The following is a 14,537-nucleotide window of genomic DNA, read 5'->3' as shown; positions in this document are numbered from 1 at the left end:
CTGGGGAGTGAACCAGCAAAGATCTCATTTTCTTTCCATCTCTCCCTCTCTCTCTGTAACTCTGCCTTTCAAATATATTTTTTTTAAAAAAGGTTAAATATCAGTCTTAATGAGTACAAGTTTCTAGGCTGTAACCTTCACAAGTGTTTCTTGTTGAGTTTATACTTGTTCAGATTTTTTGTTGTTGTGAGAATAGGACTAATAATTTCTAAGCTCCTCATAGGACAGAGCAGAGGTATATTTAGCTTTTTAAGAACTGCCAAACTGCTTTAAACAAACTGTAGCATTTTCAATTTCCATAGTAGTATGAGAGCTCCAGTTACTCCATCAAGGATGGCAGTAAGCCAAAATAAACAAGGAGCCTAGGGTACATAATATTTAAGGAAATACTCTCATAAATTACAGGTTGTGGCTTAACCTACTGTGCCACAATGCTGGCCCCTTAAGTGTGTTTATTATACACAGCATATAGTTGGGTTTTGTTTTCTCATTAGAGCTCACGATCTCTGCCTTTTAATTGGCATTTACATTCAATTAAACATTTACATCTAATTTAATTACTGATAAAGGGCTTAATACTATCATTCTGCTGACCATTTTCTTTTCCTCTCATCTACTTTTTGCTCCTTTTTGTGTGTGTGTTTTCAGATGGAGAATTTTTTTTTTTTTTTTTTTTGAGAGACATACAGAGGCAGAAACAGAGATAGAGTTCCCATCCACTGGCTCACATCCCAAATGCTCCTAACAGTGGAGGTTGTGCCGGCCAAACCCAGGAGCTGGAATACAATCCAAGTCTTCATATGGTCAACAGGGACCCAAACACCTAAGCTATCACGTACTGTCTCCCAGGGTGCCTTATAGCAGGAAGCTGGAATTGGGAGTGTAGCTAGGACATGAACCCAGAACGCCAATAATAAGACACAGGTATCCCAAGTGGTAGTTTGACCACTAGGCCAAATGCATACCCCTAATTTATTAATTCTATTTTATTTCTTCTTTTGGCTTATTAGCTATAATATTTTGTTATTTTAGTGGTTGTTTTAGGACTTATATTTCCTGCTAGAAATATAAGCTTTGTCAGGGAGGGAATTCATATCTGTTTTGATCCTTTCTGTATTCAACGTATTCTTTTATAGCTGTATAAAAATACTTGACAGATACTATATAGCATTAATATCAATAATATAGCCATATTCAGCCCATATCCAAATCATAAAAATACAAAGGAATCAAGTAAAATAAAATCTGTTAAATTCAAATTAGACTCATTAATTAAAAAAGCAAAACAGAATAGTTATAACAATATAAATATCCCCATACTACTTTAACAATGTTTAAAGAAGATTAAAATAGTGGCTAGTATTATATTGATAACAGCCACTTACTAACAATCTGAAAATGAGTCATGGGCCATTACAACTCAGTGCTACACTCAGTTCTTGCTCTCGGTCTGAATTTAAAGCAACATATTATACATATTACAATTATGTCTGGAGATATTAAGGCTATCTGTTAAAGCTAGATAGTGAATGACAGACATAAAAACAGTTCTTGCCAGCGCCGCGGCTCACTAAGCTAATCCTCCGTCTTGCAGCGCCAGCACACCAGGGTCTAGTCCCGGTCGGGGCACCGGATTCTGTCCCGGTTGCCCTCCTCCAGGCCAGCTCTCTGCTGTGGCCAGGGAGTGCAGTGGAGGATGGCCCAAGTACTTGGGCCCTGCACCCCATGGGAGACCAGGATAAGTACCTGGCTCCTGCCATCGGATCAGCGCAGTGCGCCAGTTGCGATGCGCCGGTCGCAGCGCGCCAGCCACGGCAGCCATTGGAGGGTGAACCAACAGCAAAGGAAGACCTTTCTCTCTGTCTCTCTCTCTCACTGTCCACTCTGCCTGTCAAAAAAACAAACAAACAAAAAACAGTTCTTATCTGCAAATTTTTTAAACCTCACAGATTATCCTTTTCTAACAGCCTAAGAGAACTATTTTCTCCTTGGTAGATAGTATAGGCTTCATGTTGAATCTTAGCACTGTTACCAATGTGTAATCCTGAAAAATCACTATAGTAAGAGAAATGTATTTAAGCAAAGGACTGAATACAAACCAAGACAGTAGAATCTGAATGAGCAAAAAAGAATACTATAGGTTCATCGAAGATTCTTGGTCCAAAATCTGTAATAAATCAAACTAAAAATCTTCCTATTACTTTTGACCTGACTGTAACTTCAAGATTAGATATTACCTGAGAAATTTCCTGTTGATAAATTGTAAAATGTTCCTTGCTGATCTGTGGGAGGTAGAATGAAGGTATGACTTCAGTGTCCACAAAGTCCAATCCCCATGTTTTTGTGAAGAAGTCAGATTCTCTTTTTGCTAATCTAGGATCATTTAATGCTGCTGGGAGATTTACTTTGGAATGATATATAGTCCATCTATGTTGATCTGCAACTAGAGATGGGGCAACACATAAACTACTTGAATCACCTGCAAAAAGTAAACGAGAGAACTTTGTAAAGTTGATTCTATGTTTAAAACTACATGCTAGAAAAATTAAAATGCTTAGATTCCACTTTACACACACCAACTAAGTTAATAAAAATCAATCTGATTAAATAGTCTTCCACTTCAAGCATCAATTGCCCAGGATATGAAAAACATGCAAAAATAAAGGATATGTAAAATCTTGGGGTTGTAGTTACAAGTTGTATAAATGTTAAAGAAAGTCTTTTCATTAATTCTTTTCCTTAAATGCACAATTCCTCTTAACATTTTTTTCAACATCAAAACTCTGCTACCTCCTATGACCTATTATATATTTTCTATCCTCTAATACTCTGGTTTTATAAAGTTACAACAATTAGTGAATAGTGAACCATTGCTCCTAGAGCAAAGTAAAGGTTAAGTTCTTGTGAGCCTCTGCTCACAACACTTTCATTAACCAATCATGACATAACCTTATTTTGTGTGTGTTTCTGTTTGAAGACACCTTACTCATTACATGTAATTTACTCATTAACATCGAAGTCATGGCTAAAAGCACCATAACATGCCTGAACAAAGCTTCAGTATTTTTTTAAGTCACATTACTGCTTTCTTGTGTTTAGAACACTAACCATATAATTTTAGCACTACATTTGGAAGCATTATAAATAGCAAAATCACCAACAAAAATGCAAAACAGGAATAAAATAAAAACATCACTAATTTACAGTATGACAGGTCAAGACAAAGCTGTGCATTGCCTTGTTAAACCTCAGCTGGGAACATGTGTGTCAGACAACTGGAATTTTTCACTGTTCCATATGTGTCTGCAAATGACCTCAAATGTGCCATGAGTATTGATTTTGGGGTTATAAGAAAATTTTAGAAAAGAAGGGAATTTTTAAGTATAGAGTCAGCAAATAATGAGAACTGAATTACAACATTTTAATTAAGAAGCTTTCAATCTGTATCTTTTTCAGTTTATAAAGTAAATTTTTTACTTTACTTTTTCAGTTTATAGAATAAATATACATGAAAAGAATTTTATTCCAGTTTCCCAAATAACTTATTTCCAAATTATTTATAACTTTAACAATGTAAAATTCACTCTTTTAAGTCTTTGAACCTGACTACTCATTTAAAGATAACAGAAATCATAGTTAAAATTTTTTTTTAAAAAAAAGCATTACCTGTGGGTTCCTTGGGACACACATCGGGGAGTGACTGCACAGGTCGAATATGTTTTGATGGATCTACCTCTTTCTTAAAGAAAATATCACTGCTGCTTCCTTGAGGCACTGGTGAAGAACTGTGGCTTGAAGCCATTGCATAAAATCACCACTCAACTGAAAAACAGTACGAAACAAATAATAATTTAAGACACTTAATTCAAACCAAAGTCTATCTGTAAGTTTTATGCATGTCACATTCTTTCAAAAACAGACTTTTTTCAAAATCCCTTGAAGTATGCAATTTGAATATCTGCTATTAATAGTTCATAATATTTAGTCTGCTAAAAAGGTTGTCATTTTATATGAAAAAGAATTCTCCCCAAAGTGAAGCATCTTTACTTAGTCTTTAATCCAAAGGACAACAGATATCAATATGTACCCAGTATACGAAAAATGAACACATTCCATTCACAAATATACATTAATTATGCATTACAGCAAATGCACAAGTGGATGGGGTTTTGTTTAAGGTTGGTAGGTTGGTTCATTCATTCATTCATTCATTCATTTAAAAGGCAGAGTGACAGAGAGACAGGAAGAGAGATTTCCCACCTGATGGTTCACTCCTCAAATGCCTGCAATACTCAGGTTTGTCCCAGCCAGGACAAAACCAAGAGCCAGGAATTCCATCCAGGTCTCCCACATAGGTGGCAGGGGCCCAAGTAGTTGGGCCATCATCCACTGTCCTCCCAGGCTCATTACTGGAAAGCTGAATTGGAAGCAGAACAGCTGGGAGTAGAACCAGCTGATATGGGATACCAAAGTCAAACTGGCAGTTTAATTGGCTGCACCACAATGCTGGCCTCGGCGGGTAGATTTTTAAAGTCTGCCTGCCTGTATTCATTCATATCCCATCTTCATTAATTAGCAGCAAAACCATGAGGAAATTTATTTAGCCTTTGTGTGCCTTTCCTCATCTCTATAATAGAGTTGAAAAGAGATCCTATCTCATATTTAGGCAACACTTAATCTTTCTCATACTAGAGATACGTATAGCAAAATCCATAAAGATTATGTGGTTTAGGGGTGAGCATTTGACCTGGGGGTAAAAACACCACTTCAGATACCTACTTTAGAGTTCCCAGTTAAACACTCAGCTCCAATTCCTGATCCCAGTTTCCTGCAAATGCAGATCTTGAGAGGCAATGGTAATGACTCAGGTACTACATTTCCTGCCATCCATATGGGAGACCTGGATTGGGTTCTAGTTCCAGTCTTCTCCCTGGCCTGATCAGCCTCCAGCACTGCGAGCTTCTGAGGAGTGTGCCAATGAATGAAAGCACTTATTTGTGCTCATTCACTCACCTGCTCTCCCCTCACCTTCCTTCTTTCCTCCTCTCAAATAAATTTTAAAAATTAGAAGGAAAAGAGGATTATGTGGTTTAACACATTTTTTTTTAAAAAAGGCAAGTTAGGAAATCCAATTAATCAAAAAATATGAATAGCAAATAAGGAACAGAGACACAAGACTAAGGCCTGTAAGAAATAGTTCATCCACTCTACCTTCCCCCTAGTTTCCTGGAAAGCTGAAAATTAACATTTCTCAGACTTTCTTTCACATCTCTCTGTATTTTCAGTGCAAAGGAAACACAACCAAACACACCATTCACAAGGACAATAAGAAATATGCAACTGAAAAAATACAAAGCCTGTGGAGTTTGGTCCCAAGAGTCAAGATTAAGATCCCACACTCTAGGATCTATCTTCCAGTATACAAGAAACAGGGGAGAACTAGATAGTAAGGCGTATCTACAACACGAGGAAATAATCACACAAATTAAGAATGTGAGACATTACACGGTGCACTTACTCCTCATGTAGGATCTCTGTCCTTAATGCGCTGTACATTGAGGCTTAATGCTATAATGAGTACTCAAACAGTATATTTCACTTTGTGTTTCTATGGGGGTGCAAACGGTTGAAATCTTTACTTAATGTATACTAAACTGATCTTCTGTAAAAAAAAAAAAAAAAAAAAAGAAAGAAAGAAAGAAAGAAAGAAAGAAAGAAAGAAAGAAAGAAATTATCAATTCCCAACTTGACTCTCACTGGGATTAAACACGACAATAGGTCTGATCTGATTTCATCATCATTTAAAAAAAAATCATCTATTATTTTTCACTTTATGTTTCTGTGTGGGAGCAAACTGTTGAAATTTTTACTTAATGTATACTAAGCTGATCTTCTGTATATTAAGATAATCGAAAATGAATCTTGATGTGAATGGAAGGGGAGAGGAAGTGGGAAAGGGGAGGGTTGTGGGTGGGAGGGACGGTATGGGGGGGAAGCCATTGTAATCCATAAGTCGTACTTTGGAAATTTATATTCATTAAATAAAAGATTAAAAAAAAAAGAATGTGAGACATTCTACAAATAAACTGTAGAAAATGGACACTTGGTCTTTTTATAAAGGTGGAGAATTATTCTAGATTAAAATCAATGAAGAGGCGGGCCGGCGCTGCAGCTCACTAGGCTAATCCTCTGCCTGCAGCAACAGCACCCCAGGTTCTAGTCCCAGTTGGGGCACCGGATTCTGTCCCGGTTGCTCCTCTTCCAGTCCAGCTCTCTGCTGTGGCCCGGGAGTGCAGTGGAGGATGGCCCAGGTCCTTAGGCCCTGCACCTGCATGGGAGACAAGGAAGCACCTGGCTCTTGGCTTCGGATCGGTGCAGTGCGTTGGCCGCAGCGCGCTGCCCATAGCGGCCTCTTGGGGGGTGAACCAATGGAAAAAGGAAGACCTTTCTCTGTCTCTCTCTCACTGTCTAACTCTGCCTGTAAAAAAAAAAAAAAAAAAAAAAAAAATCAATGAAGAGGCAACAACTAAAAACATTATGTGGGGGCTGGTGCTGTACCACAGATTACTCTTCCACCTGCGGCGCCAGCATCCCACATGGGCACTGGCTCTAGTCCTGGCTGTTCCTCTTCTGGTCCAGCTCTCTGCTATAGTCTGGGAAAGCAGAAGATGGCCCAAATCCTTGGGTCCCTGCACCCGCGAGGGAGACCCAGAGGAGGCTTCTGGCTCCTGGCTTCAGATCAGCCCAGCTCTGGCTGTTGCAGCCATTTGGGGAGTGAACCAGTAGATGGAAGACCTCTCTCTCTGTTTCTCCCTGTCACTGTCTGTAACTCTGTCAAATAAATAAATTAGAAAATCTTTGAAAAAAAAAAAATCTGAGCCTTCACTGAATCCTGGTTCAAAAAGAAAAAACTGTCTTTAACAGTTTTGGAACAAATGGGAAATTTTGAATATGGATTAGGAGCTAAGATTATATTTTAGAATTATTATTTTAGGTATATTAATGATATTGAGATTATGGGAAATGTTCTTACGCTTAGCACAATAATAATGAAGTACTTGGGAATAAAGTATATCATTTGCAACTTAGTTTCAAATTATTCAGCAAAAAATACAGATAAAGCAAATATGAAAAATGTTTAAAAACAGTATCTAAATGAAATGTATATTAGTGTTCCAACTTTTAAATTTGTCATAATAAAAATCTGGGGGAAAGAACTTTACAAACCTTTCAAACATTAAATGAGTACATAAGAAAAGGAAAAAGATTCAATTTCTAACTCTTAATCCACCTCAAGATGGCATTATTGTACAACTTCAAATATGGAGGAGGAGCCTATCAGATTTCAACCAGATTTTGATGTTGTAGGAGAATTATATGTAAACTGGAATTCCTTGAAGTATGAATGAAAAGACAGCTGAGAAGGAACAACACTTATCACAGATATCAACCAGATACCGTGTAAAAACTTTTCCCTACTCCTACACAGTAATAGCAACGGTTTACAGAGAACACTGATATTATGAAAACATTCACAGTCAATTCAGAATTCCCCTTGAGATCACCTATTACAGGAAGGTAATTGTTGAGGTCCCTTTTTTCTTAATTTTTTAATCTTTCCAGACTACTACTCTAATCTACAGAAAACATCTTACCAGAGTGGTTAAACACAGATATATTAATCATTTCTCATCCCATATGGGTGCTGGTTCGAGTCCTGGCTGCTCCACTTCTGATCCAGATCTCTGCTATGGCCTGGGAAAGCAGTAGAAGATGGCCCAAGTGCTTGGGCCCCTGAATTTGAGTGGGAGACCTGGAAGAAACTCCTGGCTCTGGCTTCAGATCGGCCCAGCTCCAGCCATTGCAACCATTTGGGGAGTGAACCAGCAGATTGAAGATCTCTCTCTCTTCCTCTGCCTCTCTTTAACTCTACCTTTCAAATAAATAAATCTTAAAAAAAAAAAAAAAAAAAAAAGCTGATACCTTTCTTTATATCTTTATAAAATCTAAACCTGTCTGCCTTCAAACATGCTTCTACCATACTATGGTCTCCTAACTGATCTCTCTGCTTCCAGTCTAAACCATTCTGCAAACTGCTTCCAGATCAATCTTCTAGAAAGTTTTCATCCTGTCATACTCATCTCAAGCTTCATAAGCTCAAACTCAATACTTCTCACAATCTAATAACTATTTTATTTTTTACCTTTATTTCCTATTACCCTTAAATAATTTCAATGGCATACATTCTAGTCTAATTGTTCCTCTAATTGATCATGCAATCCAGGCTTCCCTGTTAAGCTGTGTCCTACCTTGGAATATTTATATCATCCTTTTACATATGTAACTCTTCTTCTCTCATCAATAGTCATTAGAAGCCTAATTTCCAGATTATAGAGGGGCTTCAAAAAGTTTGAAGAAAAACGTGCATTTTCCATGAACTTTTTGAAGTCCCTAATATATTCTAAGAAAACAAACACACCCACATACCATATTGGAGAATCAGATTTCTGACCCCAGCGTCCTGTTAATACATCATGTGCTGGGAGGCAGCACATGATAGCTCAAGTAATTGGGACAGTTGAATTGGGTTCCTGGCTCCTGGTTTCAGCAAATGCCTAGCCTCAGCAGGAGAGGACATTTAGCGAGTGAACCAGAGGAGGGCAGTGCTCTCTTTCTCTCTGGCTCTCAAATGATAATAAATTTATTTTGGTGCAAAAAAAATTTCAAGCCATTGCATACAAGGGGTCTAAAAAAGTTTCTGAAAACACATATTATGAAAAAACTATGCATGAATTCAAATTTTTGCATCAAAATAAAGTTATATTTTAATTCTATTTTCCACAAGCTTTTTAAAGTACCCACTGGGGCCAGTGCTCTGGAGCAACAGGCTAAGCCTCCACCTGAGGTGCTGGCATCCCATATGGGCATCAATTCCTGTCCCAGCTGCTCCTCTTCCCATCCAAGTCTCTGCTTACAGCCTGAGAAAGCACTGGAAAATAGCCCCAGCACTTGGGCCCCTGTACCCAGAAGCAACTCCTAGCTCCTGGCTTCAGACCAACCCAGCTCCAGCCATTACAGCCAACTGGGGAGTGAACCAGCAGACAGAAGACTTTCCATTCAGTCTCTCCTCTCTTTGTATATAACTCTACCTCTCAAATAAATAAATAAATAAAAATGTTTTTAAATAAAAATAAAAATATCCTCATAAAAACACATTTGAGGAGCTGGCACTGTGGTGTAGCAGGTAAAGCCGCCGTCTGCAGTGCCAGCAACCCATATGGGCTCCAGTTCGAGTCCTGGCTGCTTCACTTCCGACCAATCCAGCTATCTGCTATGGTCTGGGAAAGCAGTAGAAGATGGGCCAAGTCCTTGGGCCCCCGCACCCACATGGGAAGACCCAGAGGAAGCTCCTGGCTCCTGGCTTTGGATTACAGCTCCAGCTATTGCAGCCAATTGGGGAGTGAACCAGCGGATGGAAGATCTCTCTCTCTGCCTCTCCTCTAACTCTTTCAAATAAATAAATATTTTTTTAAAAACACATACATTTTAAAATATGAATAAAAACAATCCCAGCACTACATTTAAAGAGTTAAACAGCTGAAACAACCAATTCCTATTAAGAAGGAACTGCTTAAGAAGGTATTTAGCACAAACAGTGTAGTATATTGCCATTAAAAACAGGATTACAAATCTCACACTGCTCAGGATGGCTACTATGAAAAAAACAAACCAACAAACAAGTTTTGGACAGGGTATGGAGAAATTGGAATCCTCTGCACTATTGGTAGGAATGTAAAATGGTACAGCCTCTATGGAAAAAGTTACAGCAATTCCTTAGAAAATTGAAATTAAAATTAGAAACCAACAACCTTTCTTCTTAATATATATCCAAAAGAATTGAAAGTAGGATCCCAAGGGGATATTTGTATGCTCATGTTCATGGCAGCATTATTTGGTTTTAAATTCAACTTATTTTAAAGCAGTTGTGAAAAAAAAACATACCTCACAAGTACACACGTGGAACCAAATGGAAAAAATACATCTCTACATCACTGATTACGGTTTCTAAGGCCACTGTCTGGAAATGTAAGTTTGGGAAGTTTCATTTCTGAATTTTTTTAAGGAGTTATTCTGTTTGAATAGTAGAGTGACAGAGAGCACAATAAAGAGATCTTCCATCTGCTGCTTCACTCCACAAAGGGTCAAAACACTCAGGGCAGGACCACACTGAAGCCAGAAGCTTAGAACTCCATATGGGTCTCCCACTTGGGTAGCAGGGGTCCAAGCACTTGGGCCAACATCTGCTACTTTCCCAGGCACATCAGCAGGAAGGTGGATGGGAAATGGAGTAGCTGGGACTCAAACCCTCATATGGGATGCGATCTCATGCCAGCACCACAGGCAGCATCATAACCTACTGTGCCACAACCTGGTCCCAGACACCTCTTTAAAGTACTTTATGTTCTGCTATTGAAAAGCTTGATCTAAGAGAAGGAGATCCTCTGCACTTTGTGGTTTACTTGTGCTTCCAGTACTATCATCTTTCATCTAAAGTTTTTAATTAGACATTTTGTGAGAGCTATTTTAGTTAACACTCACATAAACTTTATTACAAGGAACTGTAATACATGTAAATTCTATGAAAAGAATTGTTATACATGTAAACTCTACTAGAAGAACTGGGGCTGGCATGGCATAGCAGGTAAGGCCGCCACCTGTGACATCAGCATCCCATACAGATGCCGGTTCAAGTCCCAGCTGTTCCACTTCAGATCCATCTCCCTGCTAGTGTGCCTGGGAAAGCAGAGGAAGATGGCCCAAACACGTGGGCCCCTGTACCAACGTGGGAGATAGGGAAGAAGCTCCTGACTCCTGGCTTCGGCCTGGCCCAACCCCTGCTGCTGCAGCCATTTGGGGAGCAAACCAACAGATCTAAGATCTCTCTCTCTCTCTCTCTCTCTCTCTCTGTCTCTCTCTGTAATTCTTTAAAATAAAGAAACGAATCTAGGCCGGCGCCATGGCTCACTTGGCTAATCCTCTGTTTGTGGCGCCGGCATCCCGGGGTTCTAGTCCCGGTCAGGGCGCCGGATTCTGTCCAGTTGCTCCTCTTCCAATCCATCTCTTTGCTGTGGCCCGGGAAGGCAGTGGAGGATGGCCCAAGTGCTTGGGCCCTGCACCCACATGGGAGACTAGGAGGAAGCACCGGGTTCCTGGCTTCAGAACAGAACAGTGCGCTGGCTGTAGCGGCCATTTGGGGGGGGAGGGTGAACCAACGGAAGGAAGACCTTTCTCTCTGTCTCTCACTGTCTAACTCTGCCTATGCAAAAAAAAAAAAAAAGAGAGAGAGAGAGAGAGAGAAAGAGATGAGCTGACCACTAACCCCTCTGTGCTTGCTGACTTACATAAAATGCAGCCATCTGACATGGACAAAGTAACTGACTAAAGTTCCTGCTATCAACACTTGTTCAAATATTTATACAGGTTAATTTCTTTTTTTCTTAAAAATGTATTTATTTGAAAGGCAGAATTACAGAATCTGAGGGGGTTCTACAGAAAGAAAAAGATCTTTCATCCACTGGTTGACTCCTCAAATGGCCATAATACCTAGGGCTGGGATAGGCTTTCTCTCTGTCTCTCCCTCGCTCTGTCTATAAACTCTGTCAAAAAAAGATTTTAAAAAAATTTAAAAAAGACTTTATTTATTTGAGAGGGATAGACACAGACACACACACACACAGAGACACAGAGAGAGACAGAGAGAGAGACAGACAGAGAGAGAGACGGAGAGAGATGTCTTCCATCTGCTAGTTCACTCCCCAAATGGCCGCAACAGCCGGAGCTGGGCTGATCTGAAGCCAGGAACCAGGAGCTGCTTCTGGGTCTCCCACCCAGGTGCAGGGATCCAAGGACCTGGGCCATCCTCCACTGCTTTTCTAGGCACATTAGCAGGTAGATAGATCAGAAGTGGAGCAGCCAACTCGAACGAGCACCCATGTGGGGTGCCAGCGCTGCAGGCTGGAGCTTTAACCCACTGTGCTACAGTGCCGGCACCTAAAGAAAATCTTAAAAAAAAAAAAAAAAAAGACATTGATGTTGAATACATCTCTCTGGGAGAGTATTAGTGAGAGAGGAAGGCTATAGACAAAACCTAAAAAAAACTCCAAGACTTCTAAAGAAAAAGATTAAAGACAGATATAAAGAGAAGTTAGTGATAAAGGCAAGAAGGAAAATCCAAGAATGTGAGAGAGAAAGAGCAAGAGAGAAGTATCAGCCCAGAGTGGGCAAATAAAATATTACGGGCAAACAACAACAAAAACTCCTTCTTTGGCAATCAGGAAGTCACTAGTCCTATCAGAATACAAGGTCCACTCCAACAGAGGAAGTAGAATTCTGACTACAGAGGTTGGGGTAGAATAGAAAGTAATGAAACTAGAAAACAACTTTTGGCTACTATTTCAAGAGATACAATTAAGGTATTACAAAATAGAATACACAGCACAATCCCATTTTGATATAAAAACTTTTTATAGCTTATACAAGGGTACTTCAAAAAAGTGAATAGCAAAGTGGAACTAAAGTTATTTTGATGCAAATAACTGAAATACTGCAGGTTTTTCATAATTTGCATTTTCGATGAACTTTTTGAAGCCACTGAATAGAAAATATATGTAAAAGTAAACAACAAAATGTTAACAGTGGTTGTATCTCTGCCAAGTGGGATAAAAGGTCTTTCCTGACCCCTGTCTTGAAGGACATCTTCCTCACCTAACACACATTTACAAACCAATCATTCTCTACCATAAGTTTTCATAAGTTTGTGGTCTTTCGCACTACTTTCTTTCATTATAAGTGATTATTTATTTACCTGTTTGTTTTCTGTCTCCCCTATTTGGTAAACTTATATCACCTTCCTATACCACAGCCAGTACAGTTTAAGCATTCAATAAACTACATGAATGTTCACTGAATCAGTGAACAAATGAATTAACACTGTAGACAAGGAGGTAAGGACATAAAAGCCATAACACTGTCTCATTTAAGTTTATGTATATACAGAACAATATAAAATAGACATTGTGGCACAGCAGGTTAAGTCACACCCCATATCAGAGTACAGATGAAAGTCACAGTTACTCCACTTTCAGTGGAGCTTCCTGCTAAGGCATTCTGGGAGGTAGTAGATGAAGGCTGCTTAGACCCCTGCCACCCAGGTGAGAATCCTAGATAAGAGTTTCAGGCTCCTAGCTTTGGTATGGCCCAGCCCTAACTGTTACAGGCATTTTGGGGCATGAATCAGCAAATGGAATTTCTCTCTCTCTCTCTCCCTCTCCCTATATCTCTCTCTATGCCTTTCAAGCAGATGAAAATATTTATAATATATACATATACAAAATTCTAAGTCTAAGATGTATTTTCTTGTTTGTATAAATAACATTGCAAGACTTTCTAACATTTGATTCCAGATCTCTTTCTTGTAGCACAATATATGAGCTGGAAGAGTATTGGCCATACACAGCATGCAGATCTGTCATTTACTGCCTCACTTCTATGACCTTTGACAACTTTCTTACCTTCCTACCTCTCAGTTTCCTCATTTTTAAAATGGAACAGCAACAGCATCTTCCTCTCAGGGATGTTGTAAGATTTAAAAGAAATATCTTATGTAAGCTCATGGCACAATACTTGGCAAAGAGCAGGCACTCATTAAACAACTGCAGCTAATATCATTATAAACTTCTTACTTTTAAAATAAACAGTAAGCAGTTACATTTGGACTGTGCCATACAAAGTTTTAAGATAAATTTAAACTTTAAGATCCTGAGCCTCTTCTTCTGGTGTTCTTTTCTTTGCTTGAGCACTTGAAATCCTAGGGGGTAGAAAGGAAAGGGGGGGATAAGAGATAGCAAACCAATATGGCCAGATATAATTTACTCTCAGAAAAGAAGCCAAAGCATAGACAGCGGTCCTCACTGCCATGCCAGTAAAAGGGAAAAAGAGGGGTGAAAGAATATCAGAAACTGATGGTAAAGTTAGAAAACATAGTGGCCTAGAACAGAAGAAACTTTGATGACAAAAACTGGGAGAGAAGAAGGATGGGGGAGGGGCTGGAAATAATGCTTTAAAAGACAACTGAATACAAGTCAAAGCTGAATCCATAGGAATGGAATGGATGAAATTAAAATACCAAGTTCTGGGTTGGACAAGACTTTGAAAGATTATCTGTCTCATCTCTCTACCTAATACATGAATCTTTCTTTAAGGAGTCTTTCTGCCTTCACTTGAAAAATCTCAGTAATGGAGAATTAACTACTTCAAAAGCAGATCATTATTGTTAAACAACTATAATTGCTCTAAGGAAAAGTTCTTTCTTACAGAACAAAATTCTGTTTCCCTGAATTTTCCACCACTGCCCCCCAAGTTAAATTATACAGCAATGATAAAGTGTTTAATTGTAGTCACAGGAAAGGTATCACAAAGGTAGGAAGTGCAATAAAGAGCCAATGAAAGCTCTGAAGGAGTGAGGCAAACGTCACAAT

General features: G+C 39.0%; 1 protein-coding gene across 8 annotated transcripts in view; it reads right to left on the bottom strand.

The window, feature by feature from the left end:
* Window positions 1–14,537, bottom strand: part of VPS54 (VPS54 subunit of GARP complex) — a 127,270-nt gene that overhangs the window by 97,231 nt on the left and 15,502 nt on the right. For 5 of the 8 annotated variants that reach the window (XR_011386619.1, XR_007916240.2, XM_008254347.4 and 2 more), the window contains exons 2-3: window positions 3,667–3,822; window positions 2,238–2,479 (exon numbers count right to left, since the gene is read on the bottom strand). Coding sequence is in view for 6 of the 8 variants with exons in the window: in XM_008254347.4 (XP_008252569.1) it covers window positions 2,238–2,479; window positions 3,667–3,802 (378 nt within the window). In the remaining 2 variants the exon portion in view is untranslated. Of the gene's footprint in view, window positions 1–2,237; window positions 2,480–3,666; window positions 3,823–5,518; window positions 5,663–14,537 lie in introns of those variants that run through there. The other 3 variants (XM_051838093.1, XM_070069047.1, XM_051838099.2) reach the window with 3 other exon arrangements.

This window comes from Oryctolagus cuniculus, chromosome 2, assembly GCF_964237555.1.
Source record: "Oryctolagus cuniculus chromosome 2, mOryCun1.1, whole genome shotgun sequence".
NCBI classification, from domain to species: Eukaryota; Metazoa; Chordata; class Mammalia; order Lagomorpha; family Leporidae; genus Oryctolagus; species Oryctolagus cuniculus.
Note: the sequence above shows the minus strand (reverse complement) of the source record. Positions and strands in the feature narration are given on the sequence as shown.